At 36.1% G+C, this 25,624-nt stretch overlaps 2 protein-coding genes across 3 annotated transcripts in view; both read left to right on the top strand.

Moving 5' to 3' along the window:
* The window catches only part of LOC115211642, a 29,413-nt gene extending 8,649 nt beyond the window's left edge, over window positions 1–20,764 (top strand). Inside the window, exons 2-6 of one of the 2 annotated variants that reach the window (XM_036504493.1) lie at window positions 3,117–3,209; window positions 17,583–17,731; window positions 18,593–18,763; window positions 19,928–20,059; window positions 20,533–20,764. In XM_036504493.1, coding sequence (XP_036360386.1) covers window positions 17,593–17,731; window positions 18,593–18,763; window positions 19,928–20,059; window positions 20,533–20,669 — 579 coding nt within the window. In that variant the 5' untranslated portion in view covers window positions 3,117–3,209; window positions 17,583–17,592 and the 3' untranslated portion in view covers window positions 20,670–20,764. Of the gene's footprint in view, window positions 1–3,116; window positions 3,210–8,891; window positions 9,048–17,582; window positions 17,732–18,592; window positions 18,764–19,927; window positions 20,060–20,532 lie in introns of those variants that run through there. The other variant, XM_029780278.2, reaches the window with a different exon arrangement.
* On the top strand, window positions 6,595–7,107 carry LOC115222229. Its single transcript, XM_029792425.1, has one exon. It carries the CDS (start codon window positions 6,595–6,597, stop codon window positions 7,105–7,107), a length of 513 nt encoding a protein of 170 aa, XP_029648285.1.
* Window positions 20,765–25,624: the final 4,860 nt, after the last annotated feature.

The raw sequence follows: 25,624 nt of genomic DNA, 5'->3' as shown, positions 1-25,624 counted from the left end.
TTTCTACGACTGAATGCCCTTCATGTCACCTGCTTTTACCTGTTACCAAGCAAAGTAATATTTTCTCATAGCTGTAGGCACTTGCCCACGATGCCATATAGTGGAACTGAACCCAAGATCACATGGTTGGGAAGCAAGCTTCTCAACCATACGCCTATGCCTATAAAATATGAATAACTTACTCAACACATTCTTTCTCGTTAGGGAAGGTTGAGTCCATGACCTTTACAGGTGTCACAGTGGGATGTTTCGTTGGTATATTACTTGCTTAGTGTAAACTGGGCTGTGTGTTATGCATACTCTTTAATTCTTTTATTTGTTTCCGTCATATGACTGCGGCCATGCTGGAGCACCGCCTTTAGTGGAACAAATCGATCCCAGGACTTATTCTTTGTAAGCCTAGTACTTATCCTATCGGTCTCTCTTGCCGAACCGCTAAGTGATGGGGCCGTAAGCACACCAGCATCGGTTGTCAAGCGATGTTGGGGGGGGGGGGTCAAACACAAACTCACAAACATATACATACACGCACGCACGCGTGCACACACACACACACACACACACACATATATATATATATATATATATACGACTGGCTTCTTTCAGTTTCTTTCTACCAAATCCACTCAATGGTTTGGTCGGGCCAAGGCTATAGTAAAAGACACTTGCCCAAGGTGCCACGCAGTGGGACTGAACTCAGAACCATGTGAACAATATGAACATAACACAATAAATGATATTTATCGTATTTAATTACATAAGTTTCTAATGACTGTTGGTAGAAACATAGGCGATTAGAAATGAGCTTCAGTATAACAAATATACATAGTAATCAGGCGTGGTCGTAGGAATTTTTTGAAGAGTGGGCACAAGGTCAGAAAGGAATACAATTCCAGGTGAAATGGGCGTAATAACATAATTTAGAAGGGCACAGTCCCTTTTTTGAGGGGTGCCTGGGGTCCGCCCCTGGTAATGATTAGTAAGGCTCAAGAAGCAGGAAAGAGTTGGTTTGCAATTATGAAGAGGAGTTCCTTTAATTTCTAGCTGGATTCAACAAAGGAAAATTTGATGCTGTTTCTGGTATACTAGGTGGCTCTCTGATTGCTTGTGGCAAGAGGTGAGGATGTGTGTTCTCTGGTGGCACTCAAACCCCAGGAGTTGTTCTTGACAGGTTTTTGCCTTATACTAAGAAAAGCACAAGAAATTTGAGAACATTGTAGGTGATGTTCATGATATGGCATGATATCACTGCAAGCTGATAGGTTGCTAATCAGGACAGACTGTGTGACATGAGCATGATCTATGTATAGTATGGACCTGGCTACTGAGAATTTATGGCTTGATTCTAGGTCTTGTTTTCACTGACCAGTGACTTCAGCATGGTTGATGCTCAGTTTGAATTTCTGAAGGAAAAATGTAAGAAAAGAAGAGCCCTGTTTGTGACCATCTAACAGAAAACCTCTTATCTAAGCTGAAAGAAGAATGAAACCTATGGGTGAGCAGCTTAGATGGTTTTCATGCTTGACATGGTCAAAACCTTTGCTGATGTCAAGAACAACAACACTGATTTTGCCAAAGTTTGTGTGACATGCCTTGGAGGATAATATTGGTCATGGACTAAATAATTTCAAATGAATTACAAGTGAAGCATATTCACTGTCTTAAGCAGCTAACATAAAACTGGTGGAGGTCCGAATAGTTAACCAATTTGAAGTACCTGGGGACATGTGGAAAAAGGACTGTTGTATGGTTGGCAGTTTTGAAAAGTATCAACTTTATTAAGTAATGAGAAAGAGTCAGTAATGACACAGTAATGGCTGGATTTATGAATGAGAAAGAGATCAAGAGTGCCTAGAGTTCTGGCCAAGGCTACAAGTAGTGGAGGATATTAACTAATAAAAGTAGTTGACGGACTATATATTTAAATCAAATAGTTCAACACCCTAACTAAGAGTACCAGTTTAAAAATAGTTATGGTTCATTAGCTGATTAATTAAAATTTTTGTCTGTGCAAAGGAGTTCAAACTATCAATTCATTATCTATCCAAATAAATATTCTTTCTGATTCTTCTGAGTGAAATAAAGACTGTAGCCTACCCTAACATAAATTTAAACTTCTCAAAATTATAAGTTGTAGCAGCATTACTGATAATGTTAAATCTAAATTCAGAAAATCCCTAAGCAATTGAGCTCTCAAAAAGACAATAAATAATTCTAATCCATCACTCTCACCCCTCTCCCAGAGTTCCTGTTATTGTCATTCAAAAAAACCACTCAAGCATTCATTGAGATTTATCCTATCTTTTGAATAAAGAGAACTGAACCTTTCCTTGAATAGAATGTCAATAAAAGATTAACCCTGTCACACAGTATTCCTGCTTTAGTAGGAATAGGTTAAATGTCATCTCCACTGGATTCCTGATAAATCAGCAATGATAAACATATGTAGAAAAACAAATGCAGTCAAATCTATCCATTAGTTTACCTGCAACCATTACTCTTGAGCTGTATATGCAACTGTTTATTTATCTTTTTGCTCAGGAGCCCAGGTGGAGGATAAAGTTAGACACAGGGACACTGGTCTGAGAGGGTTAAAACCTATCAAAGTGATTTAATTTCCAGAACTTACAGGAACAATCTTGCTCACCTGCTTATGGTTGTTTATTATTAAATTTGATGATCATCATTTTTGTGGGTCTTTTGATGATTATGTACACAAATCCTTGATGTACAGCTTCAGTTGCATACAGAACATCTCTGATGAATGTGGTGTGTGTGTGTGAGAGAGAGAGAGAGAGAATGACAGAGATACTAAGAGGGAAATCAAACAATAATGTATTGATGAAAGAGAGATAGTCAGTCTATTTAGGGATCATTTATCAGTATTTACCATTTATGAAGGAAGTGAGTTGTCAGAAATGGTTAACAATATCTAGCTTCATACTCCAACATTCTGAGTAATATTCATTGGTCAAATTTGTTTTTCTAATTTCTGGCATTAGTAAAATTGCACCAGTAATATATTAATTTCTAACATAGATACAAGTCATCATATTTGAAAATTAGTGTTGTTGGTTATATCAACTCAGTCCTTGACTGCTATATTTATTTTATAGATCCCAGAAGGCAAAGTTGACTCAGCAGGATTTGAACTCAGGATATAAAGAGGCATAAATTAATACCACTTGTTTGAAGAGAATCCATAACAGGTAATTAAAGATGTAAAATAATGTTGAGTTTTTAATTAACTACTAATATTTTAATGATCATTTTTGTTCAATGATAAAATCTGCACCTTTCATAAAAGCTTTCACCCACTTCCTAGGACTGATTGACTGACTAACTTATGCTTGACTGCCAGATGCCTTTGAGGTGTGGATCTTTTGCAGATTTGTCAGAATAAACTGGAAAGATGGGGTAACAAATGCTACAGAACTAAAAAGCCTGAAAATCCAAAGATACTTGTCGAGAATTAAGTCCACAAATCTATCATATTTTGAATATACAATGCACTATGAGTCATTACCCAAGACCATCTTGACTGGCAGTGTAGAGGAGAAGAGAGCAAGAGGGCATCAAAGACACCTGTGAATTGATGACATAAAAGCATGGACTGGAAACAAGAGCATGGCTGATTAAATGCATGTAACACAATATAAAGGGAGCTGGAGGGTCTTGGCAAACCAAACTCTGGTCACAGGGAGAACCCCTGGTTGATGGCTGAGGGTTTTCATTATATACATAAATTAAAAACATTAAACAGCAAGGGACCCAATGACCGGACTTGAACCTGTTAGTACTTGTGCCTGGCAAATTATCCTTGTGAAGACAAAATAACAGAAACTTAGTACCTATTTCTTTACTACCCACAAGGGGTTAAACACAGAGAGGACAAACAAGGACAGACAAATGGATTGAGTCGATTATGTCGATCCCAGTGTGTAACTGGTACTTATTTAATCGACCCCGAAAGGATGAAAGGCAAAGTCAACCTCGGCGGAATTTGAACTCAGAAAGTAGCGTCAGAAGAAATACCGCTAAGCATTTCACCCAGCGTGCTAACGTTTCTGCCAGTTCGCTGCCTTAGAAACTTAGTACCTAATTTGTAAAGAAGGCTTGAGTTATATCAGTGGCTCTCTTTTCATTTTCTATTTTAAATTGTTTCTTTTTATATATATATACATAACCTAGTTATCTTTGAACTATTATCTTGCAAATATTTAGTTTTTATCTAATTTTCTGATGTTTTGCTTATTTATTGATCAGAGTTTCTTACAAGCCTTGCAGTCATAAATTTTTTAAAAAGTGGTGAAGCTGATTAAATAATGCAGTAATCAGCTGGTAAGTTATTAATCCAAGAAAAAGGAAATGTAAAGTTGCTCTGGGCAGAACTTGAGTTAGTATCCTGTCAGTTTTGTAGATAAAGGAACATAATTGATTGAATCAACTCAACCCCAAAATATTAATAATATATGATATACCAATGTCAAGTGGCTGACCATATCAGCTTTTGAAATGAGAAGGTAAAGTCAGTAACTGTTGTAGAGAAAGTTAAATCAATGATAGCTTATTTAAGAAAAGTATTATCACTTATGAAGTTTGCTTCACAATCACATTATTTTGAACTCAATCCCACAGTGTAGGTAAGTGTCTTCTAAAACATCCTTGTGAGTCAAATTGGGTAGCTGGAAACAGTGTTGAAGCTCATTGGTTGAACCCTGACAACATTACAAAAACTGCAGTTACCATCCCTTTTGGAAGTTTCAAGTTCCTGCTTACAAGCTTCAGTTTGCAGAATGCAACGAGTACATTCCAGAGGTTTATTGATGAAGTTGTCTGTGGACTTGACTGTGCATTCAGTTATGTGGATGATTTGCTCATAGCAAGCGACATGCACAGGAGTGGCTGTGTGGTAAGTAGCTTACTTACCAACCACATAGCTCCGGGTTCAGTCCTACTGTGTGACACCTTGGGCAAGTGTCTTCTTCTATAGCCTCAGGCAGACCAAAGCTTTGTGAGTGGATTTGGTAGACAGAAACTGAAAGACGCCCTTCATATATATGTGCATGTGTGTGTGTGTGTGTGTGTGTACCCCCAACATCGCTTGACAACCGATGGTGGTGTGCTTACGTCCCCGTAACTTAGCAGTTCGGCATAAGAGAGCGATAGAATAAGTACTAGGCTTACAGAGAATAAGTCCTGGGGTCGATTTGCTCAACTAAAGGCAGTACTCCAGCATGGCCACAGTCAAATGACTGAAACAAATAAAAGAATAAAAGAAAATCACTTTATCTGCCGAGGTATTATCTTCTTTGGAGTCAATCAAGAAGGAAATAGCTTCTGTTCCTTTGCTTGTGCATCCAGTTCCTGATGCTTGTCTCTCTTTAACAGTTGATGCATCAGTGCCGTTTTACAACCTACCGTCGATAATCAAACTCAACCTTTGGCATTTTTGGCATTCTTTTCTCATCAATTAAAGCCAGCTGAATGTTGTTACAGTATGTTTGATCGTGAACTCTTAGCGATCTACCTGTTGGTTCGTCATTTTGAACATCAACTCAACGGCTGAGATTTTGTGATTTATACTGATCACAAGCCTTTTATGTTTGCTCTGTCATCTAAATTGGACAGACACTCGCCTCATACTTTTTGTCACCTGGACTACATTTCCCAGTTCACGAGTAACATTCAGTATATACCTGGAACAGAGAACATACCTGCTGATGCACTCACTCATCTCCCTGTGTGTTCTCTTTCATCTACTGCTGCAATTGATTTAACTGACTTTGTGCAGGATCAGCCAGCTCTGGACACATTGGATCTAACTTCTACTAAGTTGTCCTGCCTTCCACTTCTGTCTGCTGAAGGCACAATCCTTTGTGACACAGCTACTGGTTCTCCCAGGCTGTTTGTACCTGCAAACTACAAGTGTTCCATTTTTGATACCTTGCATTCACTGTCACATCCTGGCATCGCTGCCTCGGTGAAGCTTATTATGGCTTGGTTTTTCTGGCCTAATATGCGCTGGATGATCACTGCCTGAGCACATTCTTGTGTGAAATGCCAGTGTTCTAAAATTCACAAGTACATTCGTGCTCCTCTTGAACAGTTTTCTCCACCAGAGACTCGCTTTCACCATATCCACATTGATCTGGTTGGACCATGGCCTGTCAATCACAGTTTCTCTTACATATTGACATGCATTGATTCTTTCTCTTGTTGGCCTGAAGCCATTTCAATAGTGGACATTTCCACTGAATCAGTTGCTCGAGCTTTCATTTCTAATTGGATTGCTCATTTTGGTGTTCCAGCTAAGATAACCACTGATAGTTCGAAGCTTCCTTATTTTGTGAATTATCACGAATCCTAGATATTAATCACATTCGTATGACCAGCTACCATCCAGCTTCCCATGGGATGGTCAAACGTTTTCACAGGTAACTGAAGGCTGCTCTACATGCCATTCCTGATCCGCAATCTTGGACAGAATTCCTGCCTATCATTCTTCTTAGTTGTCGCATTGCCGTTAAGACAAACTTAGCTTTCTCCTCTGCTGAATTCCTTTACGGTACCACCTTTGCACTTCCTGGTACAATGTTAGCACCAGCCAATTCATTGCATCCTGATCCAACATCGTATGTTACCAGACTTCACTCGAATTTCTTGAGTCTTTCACCATTGTATCCACATGACCAATCTATTCCCTCTCATGTCTCACCGGACATTGAAAAGTGGACTCATGTTTTTGTTCGGGATGATTCTGTCAGAGGACCGCTCATTTCTCCCTATAAAGGACTGTTTCGTGTGCTATCGCGCACACCCAAAACTTTTAGTCACGACATCAATGGTCAGGCAGAGACCATGTCAATCAAGCGACTTAAAAAGGTATATTTTGAGGTTTCCACACCCTTCAATGACACTCCAGCCACACTCACTTTTGATCCTTTACAACCACCTACACATCCACCTGCACATGCACCTTTGACCACACCATCACCTACACCTCCACCTTCATCGCCACAACCTAACATAAACAAACCTCATGTCACCAGGACAGACCGTACTGTGCATTGGACCCCAAAACTTACCAAAACTATTTACATCTGACAATCTCTTTTGTGTTTCCTGTGACAGACAATTGCTTTCTTGTGATACTGAACAATTCCAATACTCTGCCATTGAACATTTTGTCAAATTTTGTGCATGCCAATTTATATTTCTTGCAATTATTTTTCTTTTTGACTTGTCACATTTTTGCACCATATCTTGTTGTTTGTGATCAGTTACCATCTTTGTTCTTTCTTGTGCCTGCTCCAGTTATTCTCTATTTTTGCACTGGCATTCTCAAGGGGAGCCCCTGTAGCTAGGCACAAAGAAGCCAGCACCATTTTGAGACAGTGAGATCTCACCTGCAACCATTATTTAAGGAAAAGACAACAGCATTTTCCCTATCGTTCTCAGGGTGATGCCAAGCAAAACTTCAAAGCCAGGAGCTCACAGCGGACTTTTGTCCCTATGTGATACCACATGTATTGTCTCCAGAGGTTATTGAACCTTACATGCATGGGAGAGAAGACTAACTATGCACTGCTGTGAAGATGGTTACTGAAAGCAAACCCCTTGTACGAAGCACCTGTGAATAAACGGTTACTGAATTTACTCTGCCTGAGAACTTCATTCTTCGTATTTCCAGCTTCTTGAATCAACAGAATAATTATAATGGAAGAAGAAGATACCCCCAAAGTATCATAAAAACCTTCCTTCCATTATAAGTAGAGTTTTCTTAACTTTCCATGTAGAGTGTGCCAGTGTTGTTTTACCAAAGTGCATCAGTAATTTTATATATGACTTTCAGTGTGCCATTAAGTCAAAATGATTGAGAATCATTAATCTAGAATCTTAAATCTTTCTCAGGGATGTATTTAAAAAAAATATTGTTACTTTTGCTTAGCCTCAATGTTCATTAAGCAAGCATAAAATAATAATAATAATGAAATTATTGTATACAGTGCTCAGGTGCACCACAACTTGTCAAAAAGTGTGTCTAAAGCATATGCAGTAATGTACAAATGTCTGGAAAGTGAACAGTGTATGAGTCAGATACATGCTTGCGTGTGTATGGAAGGGAGAAAATCAGGTGTAGTGTTGGCGAATCTCAGGAAGCATGGAAGTTTTGAAGGATGCAGTGCTCCGACAACTAACAAGATCAAAGACCACTTCATTTTTTTTCAAAGTTACGCTTGGTAGAATTGCCTTATCTAACATGTTCAGGTGTTATTTAAAACTGTAAAATGTGATTTGAGGTATGTTTGACTGCTATCTGTAGTAAATTGAAATAGTATCTAAAGTTAGTTCATATCCCTATGGGACATATTAGTGACTTTATCATAGTCAATTTACAATCACATTTATGACCAACATTAGATTTTAAAATTTGTCATTAAATATTGCTTCCAAATTTTGGCACAAGGCCAGCAATTTCGGGAGAGGGGAAAAGTCGATTACATCAATCCCAGTGTTCAACTGGTACTTATTTTATCAACCTTAAAAAGGGTGCAAGATAAAGCTAGTCACAACAGAATTTAAATTCAAAACATAAAGACAAACGAAATGCAACGATTCTTGCCAGCGTGCTGACGACTCTGCCCGTTCCCCGCCTTAAAAGGGAAAGGCAGATGAATTAGGCATTAAATATTAGATATATAGGAGTTATAATGATGATGATGATGCACTGCAGTGGACATTAGCTCTCAGAATGTGTTAGAATCTAAACTTTCAAAATTTTCCCTTCTCAATTTTTCCACTCTTTATTTCGAAAATACTTGTTTTTTTTATATTTAAAAAAAAAATCTGATGACGGCAGTGATAGAACTGTTCTCTACCATAACCTCCTACCCCGTCCTTAGCTCATAGTTTGGCAAGAGTTAAGTTTCTTGATCTCATTAAGTCTCGTCGGCTTCGTCAAGTCTCGTCCACTAAGCAACTCTCTCTGGAGAAGCACATTTCATTGAATATCTTTTCTTTCACATCGGTCCGTTAGTTGCCAGGTTGGTCTTTATTATTTTTGCTTGTGTTTTGGTAACTATTTATTTCGCATCATCCTATGGATTGTTTTTACCACTAGAATATAAAAGATGTCCATTATAAAAAGTGGACATGTGGGAAGGTTGTTGTGTCCTCAAGGTTAACGTAAGGTCGCTTTTATCTCTATTCAAGAAATATAGCCACGGCCACAACTTCTAGACTTCTTTTTGTATGAAATAATTTTATGAAGAAAAATATACCAAAATTAACTCTTTCTTGTAAATTTTCTGTCATTCTGACGCAAACGTCCTCCTCCATTTACTCATCGAACCGTTTTAAGCCTTCTTTCTCGATCATTTTATTCTTCAACTGTCTTATTAATAGATATTTATTCAATACAGTTATAGTTATATCCTCATTCTCTAATATCTCCCGTTTTGTAAATCCAACTAAAAGTTTATGTAATTATTTTATTCCCTTGCATTCTCGCTTCCTTCTTCTCTCTCTCTCAATGTGTTAACCAGCTCTGTAGAGCATCGAACTTATATAGTTCCTACTTGAATTAATGAATTATATTGTTTTCATTCATAATAATTAAATTTGGGGGGCTAATGCAGTTCCGCACCTCTCCTTGAAAAATGCATTTTTTTATCCTTAAAAAATTAAATCAGCATTTCAGATTTTCAAAAACGAAACCGTAAAATTCTGGATGATAACAAATCTAACTGTAGGCCCCTTTCTTCTGCCACTATTAATATACTGATTAGCAGTGACTGATAAATGCAATCACCTGTCTTGGGTCCAATTGCATAGGTGTGACTAAAAAACCTGTTTGTTACAATTGGCTTACGTGATACATCCGTCTATAATTGACCTTTATACGTTCTTGTCCTTACAGTCAGTTGTAGTCAATACATACGAGTTATTATTACAATTATTCTTCCTGTTAATATTCTTACATAATTGTGGCTTTCTATATTGTCAACAATATTTGACCTCAGCATCTTCGTTGGCGAAAGTAAAGAATACATACACCTGGTGTTTAGGGTTAGGGGGTTTTGTAACGCCGAAAACGGGTGGTGTACGTATCCTTTACTTCCGCCGTTTCGTCTACGATGTCACATTTTTTTCTTTTGTAATTAACAACTTACCGTTCATACACGGCGTTAGTTTAAATTTGAATGAAGTTTTTTTGTTTTGCTTTTAAATTGATAGCAGAACTCTTCCTCTTGTATATAGTTTAATAATAATAATAATAATTTCTTTTATTTGCCACAAGGACGTCAGATGAAAGGAATATTACAAAAACAAGTTACATATAGAGTGGGAGTTTACCAAAAAAAAAAAAAAAGTGAGGTAAAAACAATAGACTAGACACTTGTATGTGTTTGTGAGAAGAGCAGGTAGCAGTCAGTGACCTTTGCAGGTTATTGTAAACTGCCAAGATTGATACCGTTACTCGTCAACTTGACAACTGCCGGAAAAAAAAAAAAAAAGTCTGCGAGATGGAATTTTCAGATTGAATTAGTTCTGGGGAGGAAGGATTGACCATGTATTTTGTGCAGTTATCACCTTGAAGATGAGAAACATTTGTGGTCTAACAATGTCTTTCTAAACCAGATGTTTGTACGTGTGCATTCAATTGCTCTATTACTTTCATCGCAACTTGCACATTCCAGTATGTTTCGAAACTGATGTGCACAGGTTCAAATTGTAGACGATTATACACAATTACTATTTATAATTCTGAAAATGTCGTTTATACTTAACCTTGTCTTAGAAGGAAAAAAAAACAACGCAAAAACAAATTTCTTTGAATTCAAGGATATGATTTTTCTTATGAATGTCAGTGAATCAGATCCAGTACTGGAATAATGATGCAACCTTTTGGACAAACTTAATCTGCATTCCTAGTTTCCTTTTAAAAGGAAAACGAGATATGCTAACCTTGTTATTTGAACCCATGTCAACCCTGATCGTCTCATCTTTTTTTCTCACAGAATGCATCCAGTGTCGTTTATTAAAAAAGTGTAGCGTGAGGGAGATTTGGCTGCTATTTCTAACAATTCAGCGATCACAAAAGGCTGTCCTTCGTTATTCTTAATGACTTCCTGTTGTAGAGTGATTCTAGTGAAAACTCACACTTCAGTGACATTGACAATTCTTAAAACAAATCTAGTTATGGCACGAACTGAGTGAGTCATTCATTTCGACTTTTTAAAAAAAATTTTATTTTATCGTTCAACTGAGGGGGATTGTCAACATTTAAGGTAGTGAATGAATATCCAAGGGCCAACATTTACTTCAGTTTTTAATCCATTGAAGGAGCCTCAGTGTAGCCACTCAAACCACTAGAAATAGTAGCCAAATCTCACTTCACAGTTTTAAAGGGAAGAAACAAAAGCAATACTCATGGCTAGAGCATCTTTGATCATAGGTCTGCTCAGCTGGAAGTAACTTGGGGTTAACATCTAGGAAATAGTTTTCAAGTTGCCTAGCTCCTTTCTTTCACTGTAAATATTTCCAACCAGTTTCTTTAGTCTTTTCTCATCTAACATCTGTTTGTATCCATTTGTTTTCTTTGAAAAGAAAGTGTAGGTCACCTTTGTTTTTTGGAGTTAGTTTTTCTGTATATTTTTACCCACCTACATTAATCTCATATAAGTTTTTCAGTTATTTTGCCATTTTAAAATTAAATAATGATAATGGGTATTCTGTGTTTTTAGAATTCCTGTTATCTTTTCTATAATAAATTCTTGGCGAGAAACTTTTACAAAAATCACATCAATATAGTGTAGTGATAAATTCTTTCCAAAACTGTTTCACTACTATCATAAATGACCTTTTGGGAAGGCATTATCAGCAGAAATGTCTTTGCTTATAAATATAGTAGGAGTATGATGGCTGAATGGATACTGTAAAGGCTTACTTGGTTGTATGTGTGATTCAAATCTACTGAAAGCATTTTATTATATTGCAGGGCAGAATATTCTATCCTCATTTCATGTAGTTGTTTGGAACATCTGAGCAATATTACCTGCAGTAAACTGTCAACCCATTCAGAGGGCAATTTATTTTTCAATACTTAATGTATGAAACTAGAGCTAAATACTGGCCATTAAAGCATTCTCCTATATTTTCTTCTTGTCTCACTTGCATGCCAGTGATTGTATTTATTGTTGGTTACCATATTAAGGGCATACCTATGGTAGTATAACCTTTTCATTGCAGAAACTTCCAGAGCTACACAATGTTAGAGAAATAGCTTTGCTACATATACAGCTTTAGGTAGACTAACAGGTAGATAACACTATTTAACTGTAGATTAGCTCTGTAACTCAGGCAATTTAATCTTTGCAAGGTAAGTGGTGTTGTATAGTATCAGGTCAGTATCTAGGCAGATGGCCAAATGACTAGATATGATCTTTTCTGTTATTCTAATTATACCATGCCTCTAACTAGTTGAGGATTAAACTGCGCACATTGACATGCTATGATTATTGTATGTGGTACAGTGTTAGTATCTGGACAGGAACTCGCTCCACTGTCCAATTATTTGTGTAGCTAGAATATTATTTAGCTCTTGATCATTTTTCACATTTATTCAGACAGTTTGTTCACTGCAAGATACAATATTTTTTTAAGCATAGCATTGTTGAAGGTTTTTTTTTGTTTTAAAAACTAGACTGGAGGATGATGATGGATTATGCCTGTCACAGTGAGATTGAATTGCTGCAACTTGACAGCTGAAAGAAAAATATTGGCTGGGAGGGAATCCCAGAGGCAGGTCTTAACAGTGGTTTGAACAAGATTTTTGTTGCTGAATTGAATTGAAAGTATTTGAGTCTAGCCATTTCTGAGGAGTTATGGCTCCTGAAGTAGTGGTAGAGGAGGTAGATAGGTGATTCCACAACTGAACCTACTAATCAGTCAGGTAGCCTGTTTTTGTTGTCTTGGATGTCTGTGTGGTAGCAACACTGTCTCAGATGTTGGATCTGCTGCATAGTGAATCTTGCTTTAACTGTTTGTAGTGTTAGTTTTTATGGTCTGAAAATATTTTCAGGCTCTGGAAAGAAAGCCTGTCTTGGCTAAGTTGCAAAGAGATCCTTAGTGATGATGAGGTGTAACATTAGTAGCAACCTTGAGGTTTCTAGTTGCATACTAGTTATGTTTTGTGGAAGACTACAATGTTGTTTCTTTGATATATGTAGTGATTCTTTTTGCTGTTGGAGTCAGTGCAGGTTTAGTGTGATGTCAAGATTGCAAGTAGATGATTGGGTGCACGAAGTTTGGTACCACCTGGGTAGGAGTGGTTATGGTTGGTGATAATAAGTAGTGCAAGGGTCAAAACTGAACTCCGCAGAGTTGATAATGAGTTAAAACCTCACAAGCATACACTTTATTGGTACTGACAGAAAGCCATTGTGACAAGAGAAGGACGGAGCCCATGTGTGAATGTTTTACTAGGAGATTCACATACCACAGTTAAATACTTAGCTAATGTCAAATTTAATGATGCTATTTTCTCAATTTTTAAAGGGTCTTAAGAGAATACATTTCCAGTAGATCTGACTTTACAAAAGCTGTACAGGTGGTCATCAAGGAAAGAGAAAGGGATTTAGAGGTTAATGGCTATCTCCATCATTTTTGAGATGTTGGCAGTGAGTGCAATGGAATGATGAATTGGCAAGATTAGAGTTTTCTCCTCTTTGCATCTGGAAACACACTTCTGTGATTCTAAAGGATAGAGCATAACTCTACAGTACATAAAGGGTAATGGAAGGGGCAAGGGTTTTGGTTTGATGTGGCCAAAGGTGCTTTAGCATTTGATGGTGAGCTTGTTGAAATGGAAAGGAGATTTACTTGGTGTGTTAAATTTGATGCAAAGTTAGGCTCCAATTTTGACCAGAACATTCACTAATTCTCCTTCTTGTAATGTTCAATGTTAGAAGAAAATGTTCTTTAACCTATACATGAGGGTATGCAAATGAAAAGTGTACCAATCTATGTTTTCACTATCACTGCTAAGCTGGACTGCTGAAATGTGGGTTATGTATGTCTGAGTTGGATTGTGAATCAATCTCTGATCCTTGCACATATGGTGTCTACCATTGGAACTGTAATTGGCTGACAGTTTTCTTCAGAGGTTGAAATTCTGGAAGGAAGGATTGATTATAGTGATCAGTACTGAGCCTGGGAGGAGAAACTGGTGTACCAACTGGACTTGATATGCAATTAGCTCATTTTGAGGGACCAAGATTATTGGAGTAGTAGCAATTCATCATCATCATTTAACGTCCACTTTCCATGCTAGCATGGGTTGAGAGATTTGACTGAGGACTGGCAAACCAGATGGCTGCTCCAATCTGATCTGGCAGAGTTTCTACAGCTGGATGCTCTTCCTAACGCCAACCACTCTGAGAGTGTAGTGGGTGCTTTTACGTGCCACCGGCACGAGGGCCAGTCAGGCGGTACTGGCAACGGCCATGCTCAAGTGGTGTTTTTTACGTGCCAAATGCACAGGAGCCAGTACAGCAATACTGGCAACGGCCTCAATTAAAGCTGAGTAATGAAACTGTCCTTAGGCTAGAGGTTGGAGTGTGTTGGTGAGTGCCAACCAGCAAGATGACTTTTAGATGTGGTCTTAAATGTTTTTTTGTTTAGCACCCTCAGCATTACAGATACAATCAGCACATAGTTGTTTTGTGTGGGACTTCATTATCTAATTACACTGGTATCCACTGACACAGTTAAGCTACACAGTAGTAAGCTAAAAATAGCTTATTTGTAGCCGACTACTTGGTAATGTATCCTCAAGAAGAGGATACTGTTTGACCATAGAGGCTGTGTGTGTATGCGAGTTCATGCATGCATTTAGTGACAAATAACAGGGACCTTTTGGTATGGATCTGTAATTTTTCATTGTAATTAAATGTGGGATCAGTAACGGCGTATAGCACAGTAGATTATCCTGAGAAGCAGGAAATTGATGACAAACTAGGTCCAGATGAAATAGTCTCGAAGGAAATGGGTGAACAGAAGTTAGTATGGCACAGACTGAAGGTAGATAATATGAACAGTGTATAATTGAAGTGATTAACTTGTTTATATTAGTGTAGCAGTGTGAGTCAGGAGGGAAAGTGTTCTATGGTGAGGTGTCTTTCAACCTTGTACAGCAAGACTTCTGCAGAAAAGCTAGCAGCCATTTTTCATTTGTCCAAAAGTTTTAGTCTGCTAAAAAACGAAGTTTGCCTTAATTATCTTTACACATTGTTATATAGTTTATTTATTTTATATTGCAATTTGTGAATAACATTATTATCAATAATGTTGCTAATGAACCAATCAGTTTTATTGTTTCTCATATTGAGCAACAAAAGAAGTCGTTCATTAAGTGTCAAATCCAGAGATATTTGGTTGCAAAGCAAAATCCTAAAGATATATAGACCTTTATATATACATACATACACACACAGGTCTTCTCATAGGTGTGCATCTAGCAGTTTATAAACTAATTACATCTATTCAATGGTCTATGTACAAAAATGCTCTGCATATATAATTAAGTATGGGATTGGCTGAGTGGCTAAAAAGTTTGCTTCCAACCATATAGTTTCAAGTTCAATTCCACTCTGGCACTTTGGTCAACTGTCTATTATAATTCTGAGCTAACCAAAACTTAGTGAGTGGACTTAGTAGGCAGAAACTGAAAGAAGCTCAGCCTTGTGTGTGTGTGTCCATGTCCTTATGTGGATATCATACAATAGTTGTAAATGAGTGTCACTGTCATACAAGCCTTCTAGTTTTGCTTGAAAATATAACCATGTGGAAATATTACATTGTTTTGAAACAGGAAGGGCAACTGGCCATAGAAAATCTACCTCAATGAATTCCGTCTGACCCGTGCAATCATAGAAAAAAGCAAAGATGGTAATGATGGACCTACCTGGTTTTTGGGGTGTACAGGAGTATTAACTCTGCAAGCATTCAGACTGAACCCTTCTCTTGATTCTCCTTCTGTAGATGTTCATGCTGGGCTTCACTTGTTTTAAATTCACTAATCTGGAAGTATCTCCAAAGTGGGGGAAAATGCCTCTTACCCTAACTATGCTACAATGTGTGTGTGTATGTATACATACACTATCATAGTGCCTACTAAAAGTAAATTATTTCATTTTGCTGTCTCATGCCTTGTTCCATTTTCATAATTTTTCCATTCTATTCTTTTTTTTTATCTTGAACCTTTTTTCTCTCGTTTCATGTTACCTTTTTGCAGTAGTTCAAAACCAATGCCTGTAGAACATAATCTTGTGATAGTCATGTAGTTTCTTTATGACTGAGAATGTCATCATCTGTTTGACTTGCATGTTACCTGTTGTCTACTTAAGAAGTCATCTCTTCACTTCCTTAACTTTAACTCCCTTATTTTTATTATTTTTTACTGACTGCATTGTTTCTTCATTTCCTCTCTTATTTTCTTACTCCCCACCCAATCTAAATCTATTGCCACTTTCTTCATTTTCCAACTCCACCCACAACATGCACACACAGGTGTCGCATTTTTCTAACCCTCTTTATACCTCTAGTATTTTATTTTATCTCTCTAATTCTCCTTTTATATTGTGGGACTATTTTTTTACCTCTCCTCTCTTGTGCTCTCTCTTTCTCTGTCACTTTTCTGCCATTTCTTATATTTCACAGTCTGTTTGCTGCCTGCTGGCTACTTCTCTCTTTCTAGCCAACTCTGTCAGTCTCTCACCTCACAATCAGCATCACTTTTACCTTTGTTTTTCATGCTTGCAATATTGGCTGGGCCCTCTTTAACACAGTTTCTCACCACTTGTTGCATTCCTTTCTCATATCTTGGCTGAGGTTCAGCATCTTGAGATCAGTTTTCACTACTTATGTCCTTTTCTTCCTTGGCCTTCTACAATTTCTTCTACTTGGAATCTCCTTACAGAATAGTCATCATCCATATACATATGTCCATATCAATTGTCTTTTATACACTACATTCAATTCCTCTTACACTCAGTTTTTCTCTACCACTTATGCATACTAACATTATACATCTATGTGACAGAAAGAGGGAAACCAGCAAACAAACTGAAACAAAAAAGGGAATACTGTATAATTTATATAATGTTACATAACTGATTTCATGTTTGACAAACTAAAAAATAAAGATGCATTTCTATAATTTAAGCAATAATTGTTAATGTTAAATTGTTGATGATGTAGCACCACCACCTGTCTCTTGATAGGTAGTTGTGCTTTTACCAGTGTTCATTCTTTTGCAAACATTCAAGCCAGGCCTCCAATCTGAGGAAAATTTTATCTTTTCCTTCTCTAAGCTATTAAAAGGAAAAGAAATTTTGTTTGTTAACATTGACTTGTTTCATTGGATTCCTGTTGTGAAGTATATTTTTTGTATAACCAATGCATTTTAATATCTCTAAAATTATTCACACACATATGCAACATATATTTGTTAATCGAAAATGTCTTTCAATTCATTCTTTTTAAACTGTCCTAATATCTTTTCCTCTATTTTGCAGTGTGTGAACAATGAACCGACAGCTTGTCAAGTCAATTGGCAATCTGACTGCCCGTCTCTCACGGTGTCAAATTTCTACATCGGCTGTTTTGGGAAACCAGAGTGCAGTTCTTGGTCAAGAGGCTCGAGATAAGATCCATCCCAGAATTGGTACATATTTTATTTTTATAAATCACTGTATTGATAATTTGTATTTTAGAATAATTTTTAACTTTTAAAAATTTTATTGTATTTTATGTCCTTTACAGGCCATCTGAAATTGAAATAACATAGTTAAACTTATTTTGAGCTGGTGAAAGCTGTAGTAAGTATGTGCATAGATGGAATTTTAGAGTTCTGGTGGTTTTCTTTGGATGGATGGTTATAGTAGTTTAATGCAAGTCTTAGTGGTAAGAGATAATGAGTGATGAGAGGAAGAGAAGGTGTGCTTGAGTAGAGATGGCATGGAATCAGCTGTTTATGAGAAACAGAGGCCACTTTAACAGTGATAGAAAAAGCAGAGACTAGGCTGTATGTCTGTTGTCTGAAACTTGTGTGTTGTTAATTTCATGCTGTTTAGCTGAATGGGTTTTATGTCAGTATGGAGTAAAGCAATTAGCTCATTGATCATTAGTTCAAATTTGTGTTTTCTTTGTTTTCTTGGTTCAATATTTCAGTTAATATTTTCACAAATCATTTGTTGTAGAGGACAGGATGCTAATCTGCTAAAATAACTTTGCATTTTCTATACAATCAAGTGGCTCACTTTAAATCTTCAGTTGGTCTCCTTGTGACAATGGGAAGGGAAAGGTCAGTGATAACTTCAACAAAGTTGTTTGTCTACTGTATAGGGAAATGTCAGTGATAGTTGTACTCACTGGTTTTATAAATATGTGTGTGTTTGTGTACATATTCACATACACACACACACTGGAATATGTATGTTGTGATTTGGTGAACCTGTAGTAAAACTGTTATTTGAAGTTGTTTTGTCAATACATTAATGTACTGATACTGGTGTTTTGATTTCAGGCAACAGAGAGATTGTTGGTTTTGGTATTAATGGCAGTGCGAGCTACTTCGATATCCCAGAAATTCCTTTCCCTGCAATTCGGTTTAAAGAAAGCACCGGTGAAAATTTGGCCCTCTTGGACAAACAGGCGGCAGACTGGAAAACCCTCACCCTTCAAGAAAAGAAAGATTGTATGTCAATTTTATGAGATATTAGTTATTTAGAATCAGGTCATTTCTCCACCATTCCAAATGTCTGGGTCTTATTCATGCATATAAAACTGTAAATACTAATTGAGAATTGTTGATTTATCAAAAACCTTTTTGAGATAAAATTATTTTCTATTCTGTAAGTTGTAACAATCATGTTAGATTAGATGTTAAAACTAAGTCAAAATTTTAGACCAGTTTGAATTCTTTTGTTACCAACCTGGCTGAAACCGGCTCTGACTCTGAGTACAAATGTCTTGTTTTCCTAAGTTTTGAATTAAAATCTTCCACCAAAACAGTCACAATTTGTTTCTAACACTAGCTGAAAAATAACTTAAGTTATTTTAGTAAATTCTTTGTTATAATTTAAAGTAATTGAAAGAAACAAACACAGAGTATCTCAAAATAGATACAGGTTTTTTTTTTTTCTCACACTCCTAGCTATGTTTTTTTTTTTTTTATAACTAACTAGTTTTTATGTTATTGAAGAGTTTTCAGTCTGAACTGTCAAGCTGCTGAAAACTATGGTTAAAAGAGTATATCTGTGTTTACTTACAGAGAAGACAATGATTGTTCATTGTTGAATGTCCATATTCAGTTTAAATAACTGTCTGTAAAAGAACCTTTCATTGAAAGTTGTGTGATTTGAAAGCCTGGGATAGAGAGGTTCTATTTGTTGTCTCTAGCTCTAAGAAACGATTTAAAGAAAAATTTCTTTTAAGACTCTGGTTACAATACCAAGCTGCTACCTAATAGGACTTCAGTTCTTGAGTTACAAAAAAAAATTTGACTATTGGTGGTAGAACTGGAAACAGATATCTGGAAATGAAAATTATAAAAAATGAGGCAGTGATATTTTAATGGAGAGTAATTACTGCAGTGTTGGCAAAGTTGCTATTGAAATATTGACTATTGTATTACACTGATATGAAGTTAGCTGAAACTAAAGAGCTACCAAAATGCTCATATGAACAATGCCAGTTTATTTTTCTGGTCAGTTTTCTTGCATGAAACAATTAGATATAAAGGTTTATACCAGTCTTTAATTGAATATTTTTAATCATGAAATTCATTGCTTTCTCTGATTTATGGAGTTGTGTGTATATTGACATGTATGCTAATGAAGATATCTAAATCTCTTTTCAGTATATCGCATCAGCTTCTGTCAAACTTATGCTGAAATGCATGCTCCAACAGGAGACTGGAAAAGAATCATATCTTTCTTTCTAATGAGCTGCAGTTTAACTGGCTGGATTATTATATGGATGAAGCTGTACGGTATGTTTTAGCACTTGTTTTTAATATCTTCTAATGTACTTCTTATAGGTAAAAGTGTTACTGCGTAGATAAATGGAATGTAGGACATTCTCCAATTCTGTTTTAATTTGATCTGGTGATAATTCTGAATTTGAAAAGATTAAAAAGTTTACAATTTTACAAAAGATACATTTTAATTTAAATGTTTACTTGCCTTTAAAATGATACTATCAATTAAATGTCACATAATACAAAGATTTTTTTTTTAAGTCACAAATATTTATTGGGATATTTCTACTTTTTCATTTGTGACACTTTTGTATTTTCAGTTCTATTAGTTTCATTCTTATTTTGCAAGAATGTTTTTTTGTTGCTATCTCACAACAATCTTCCCTTTTATTTGTACTAAAGTTACTGTTTCCCTTTTCACTTTGAAATTATTGCTATTATTATTATTATTATTATTATGACTTAATTTTACTGTTCTATTACAGTGTATCCACCTGTTCCACACAGTCTCACTCAAGAGTGGCAGGATGCTATGTTGGAGAAAATGATAGCTCAAAGAGTCAACCCTATTGAAGGTGTTTCTTCTCAATATGATTATGAGAATGAACGTTGGAAAAATTAATTACATGGCATCTTAGGCAAACTTCAAGATATTTAGTGACTTTACACCATTTGAAAGTTATTTATTAACTGGAAATAAACAGGTGTTTAATTTGATTGGGTTATTGTACATTCTTCTAATTTTTGTATTCTTGCAGAAGCATGTTGCTTACCTGATTTAAAATCTTTGAAAGAGCCTCTTTTCTGTTTAAAGTACATTCTTTGTTTCGTGATAATCATTACTGTTTTTGTTAAAACTTTGCAAGAAATATTGATTGTTAATAAGTCTCATTATCTTAATTTCTAATTTTCATTAATATTTAAAAGGTAATTGTGTTTCTAGCGTCAATAAAAGAAAGTTTAAAAATTATTTGTGTGTAAATTTACATAGGCTTTTCTACTCTAAATTGCACATCTCTGCTATTAAATTTCTAGTTGAAAACAATGAGAAAAATATTCTTTAATAATATCAAGTTGGTGTAGTATTTATTTACATTTTATCTTAGTGAATTATTTGTCAGATTAGCCACTAAATGCTAAATCTGTTTTTGATATGAGTACCGTGTAAAAGCGCACGTGTGGTGCCATGTTAAAAGCACTCAGCAAACACTGTAAAGTGGTTGGTGTTAGGAAGGGCATCCAGCTGTAGAAACCATTGCAAATCAGACTGGAACCTGGTGCAGCTCTCCAGCTTCCCAGCTCCGGTCAAACTATCCAACCTGGAAAATGGACATTAAATGAAGAAGAAAATTTGATGATTTAGATAGCTTTTGTTCTGGAGTTATATTGGTTATGATAGAACTTCAAGGATCTTTCTCTTTTGTTAATAACAAAGAATTTTTTTTTTAAATTAACAAGAGAACCATTTCTAGAAACAGCATCAAATTATCAAACCACACCCTAGAATTTTAAAAATGACTATGGATAATGCAGTCTTTCATGCATTATGCAAAAAAAAATCTAATATGTTGATCAATGAAAAGATAAAGCAAATTAACTGTGAAATTAAGCTTACACAAAACGGAATATGAATGTTAAAAAGGTAACATTCCAGTACACATAACATGGGGTAAAAACACTCCATCTAAATAAATACAATGCAAAATCTGAAGATGTACTGTTTTCATTTTTAGAATCTTCAATTCCAAGTGGAGTTTTGTTGAATGTGATACTAAGACAGTAAAGGAATCGACCAATATAATTAAAATCCTAACATTTTACACTCATAATAGACTAACACAAAGTATCAATACAATACAACACTAATAGCCTAAATGTTATGAAACTTATATAAGTTCCATAACAATATATCAGCACAACATTTACAATGGAATAATATGAGAGACATTGCTACAAGACCACTCAAATCTTTAATTACACCATAAGGCAGGATAAGTCAAATCACTAAAGGTTTATCTTCAGTAACAGACATTAAAAATGGTTTTATGTTTTGGCACGAGGCCAGCTTTTGTGGGGATGGAGCTAGTTGATTACATTGGCCCTGCTTGCCTGATACTTATTTTATTGATCCCAAAAGGGATGAAAAGGCAGTTAACTTCAGCAGAATGTGAAGCCAGAAAAAATACTGCTAAGCATTATATCTCATGTACTAGCGATTCTGCCAGCTCACCACCTTAACAAAGACAAGAATGACCATTGTTTTGAAACAGGAAGGGCAACTGGTCATAGAAAATCTACCTCAATGAATTCCGTCTGACCCGTGCAGTCATAGAAAAAAGCAAAGATGGTAATGATGGACTTACCTGGTTTTTGGGGTGTACAGGAATGTTAACTCTGCAAGCATTCAGACTGAACCCTTCTCTTGATTCTCCTCCTGTATCCACTTGATTCTCCTCTTGTATCCACTTTCTATGTTGACATTGGTTGGATGGTTTGAAAGGATTCAAAGAATTAGAAGACCATGTCTTGCTCTAGTGTTTGCACAAATATATGTATGCTGTACCACCAAATATACTAGTATGCTACACACACCCACAATACATTCCCAATGTGCTCATAGTAAAATAATACCATTACAACTGATGTCCCAATACGGGGTCTGATCAAAAAGTATTAGGACTTGTGTTAGGAAAGAAATCAATTCAGCATTTAATCTCCTTCAAAGTAGTCCCCCTTCTAAAGCAACCCACTTTTATCTAGTATTGTTTCCATTAATGGAAGCATGTTTGGAACTTTTTTTTTTTCTTTTCCTTTCTGAATGGGCAGCAAGCAGCTACCTCATCAAATTGTCTTGAATTTCCTTGACATCTTAAAATTTTGTTCCTTTCAAGTGAGATTTGATTTTTTTTTTTTTTTTTTACTTGGTTTTGGGGACTGCTGATTTCAATAAGTTTTCATCTTCCTTGACACAATCAAGGAGATCCTGTGCAGCTGAAATTTGGTATTTTCGAGATGTTCACACTCTACACACTTCTATAAACTGATGTGCGTGAGAACATAACTTAGTGTGCATGCATGCTGGAGTTTAAAGTCAGTCTGTGCCAAACAACTTCACTCTTGTGTGCTTAGCTCCATTAGCATAGCAACAGTCATGATACATTTTTGATCAGACCTCATACATCCTAAACAACCTGCACTAACACCATATAGTCAACTACAACTCCTTCCTAGACGACTTCCTTCTCAGCACACCTGGCTACAATAATCACATCTTGGCATGACGAAGACCAGATGGTCACAGTGGAAATACTTTGGTCATAAGTACTTGAACAGTACTGGCCTGATGTTCAACAAGGAACAAAAATGAAATTTCACAAATTTCAAGAAAAAAACCCCACTGAAACCACTTCCACTTAGGGTCAGACTTACAGTTTACAGAATTCAACATTTCTACCTTCAGTCATTAATCTGCAGCACCTTCAAGAGATTTTATAAATTACATTGACTTCAATTCTTAGCTTGGGACTCGATTTATCAAATAATAAATTTGTTTCCTTTGGGTTGTAATCATCACAAAGTATTTACACAGCATGTGCATGCATGCAGACACACATACACAAATATGATAGGCTTCTGTACAGTTTCTGTCTGCAAAATATTTCCTTCCTGAGACATTGATCAACTTGAGGCTACAATAGAAATTTGTCTAAGGTGCTATGTCGTGGGATCAAACCCATAACCATGTGGTTGTGAAATGTGAACTTCTTAACTACACACCCATGACTGTGGTGATATATTCAAGAAACTAATTCTATGTACTTTCTAAAACATCTCAAAAGGTGAGATACTACAGAACTGAAGTAGCCAAATTGATAAAAATAAGGGAAACCCCCAAATTCCCAACTCACCAATACCACACACTAGAGAAACTTGTCATGAAAAAGAAAAAGAAAAAAACTAGCTAACATGGGTCACAACAGTTATAAAAGCCTATACAAAGTAATTAGTGACAGCCATACCACATTACACATCCTAATAACAACCACTACATGCAGCAAGTACATAAACAAAGACATACCTTTCCTACTTAACCTATTAGCATTCACATTCTGTCAGAGGTAATGCTTATTTATTACTTCAACCTTAGTGAAGGCGGAGGTATTGTTTTCAGTCGTGTTTGTTTGTTGACAAGATATCTCGAACTGCAGGATGAATTCGGATGAAACTTTCAAGCATGTTTAGCCTTGTGACTAGAACTAACTGATTAGATTTGGGGATTGATCTAGTTCTGGACAAGGATTCTGGATTATTTTACCTGTTTTACTTAATTTTTGAGAGTGGTTGGGTTCATTTTTAGCATTCTTCTTTGTGAGAGCAGTCAAGTTTATTTCTGATATTCTCATTTAAAAAAATCATTTCTGGCTAATCGTTGGTGTTGCCTTGGCAGAGGTTTGCACTCTCTGGGTGCTCTTGTTCACATTGTTTTGTATTAATTGTGCCTTGTCATGTAGCTTAGATTTTTGAAGAGGTAACTGTTAATTTCTAGAAAGATATTGTAGGGTAGCTGTGAGATGACAGATCTGGCCAGTCTAATCCTAAAATGGAGAATATTTTGGCCAGTTTAAATGCTATAGGATTAAACCATGACCTCCATCCTTTTCCTGCATGAAACACCAGAAAAGAAATATGGAAATTTCAAAAAACTTTCAAGCTCTAACAAAGTTATAGGATCAGTGGAATCCTCACTCTTGCCAACAACATCAACTGCTATTAACACTGCCAAATCCCCAGAACCTTGGAACTAGGAAGTGCTTTGATAATTTCAGTGCAATTAAAACAGCATCACAATCACTACCTTACTATGCATACTCTAGAAAGACAAGTGCATTTCTCTCACACAAGCGAAGCTAAGCATAAGTAACTATGTATGTCACAGTTATAACAATGAAAGACAAACACACACACACATATTTATATATATATATATATATTACAGAATAAATTGATTACAATTGTATGTGTGTTTTTCAAAACTACATCAATTACTATGTTGAAAATGTTTTAGTAACCACACACAATTTCAGGTAAAATTACTTGCCAAAATTTAAGAGATTCAAGCTCATATATGAGTTCAATGTATTTTCCTGTGAATTCTTGTCTATTGAGGTTCATTATCTCTTTTACACATCTTTATCTGAAGCACAATGTCAATTATACTGTACATGCCAAGTTATATTGTGTGAGTTGAAACCTGTTAAATAAATTCAAGTAGTCACACAGATTTTTCAAGTGAAAGAAATGAAATGATTATAAATATTTTTACCATTAACAACGTCCATAAAGCTTCCAAGTTAAAATCCAGCCTAGGACTATATATCTTTTAATTTGCTTTAGTTAGTTAGTTAGTTAATTTGGCTCAAAAGCAAATAGCAAGGCCATGTAGGGGGACATGGAGTTAAGTACAGGGTGGTGTTCATGTAAAGAGTTCAGGCCACTTGAGGTCCAGGGAGGCTTTGAACAAAGCGGTCGTCGGCATCTTCACCATCTCATCTGGCAGCTTGTTCCACGGATCCGCAA

This window comes from Octopus sinensis, linkage group LG1 (assembly GCF_006345805.1).
Source record: "Octopus sinensis linkage group LG1, ASM634580v1, whole genome shotgun sequence".
NCBI classification, from domain to species: domain Eukaryota; kingdom Metazoa; phylum Mollusca; class Cephalopoda; order Octopoda; family Octopodidae; genus Octopus; species Octopus sinensis.
The sequence above is the reverse complement of the archived record's forward strand: the minus strand, read 5'-3'. Positions and strand labels throughout refer to the sequence as shown.

What these genes read in the sequence shown, in the direction of transcription:
- LOC115222229 (XM_029792425.1), top strand. Translation starts at nt 6,595, where the DNA reads ATGTTAGCACCAGCCAATTCATTGCATCCTGATCCAACATCGTATGTT.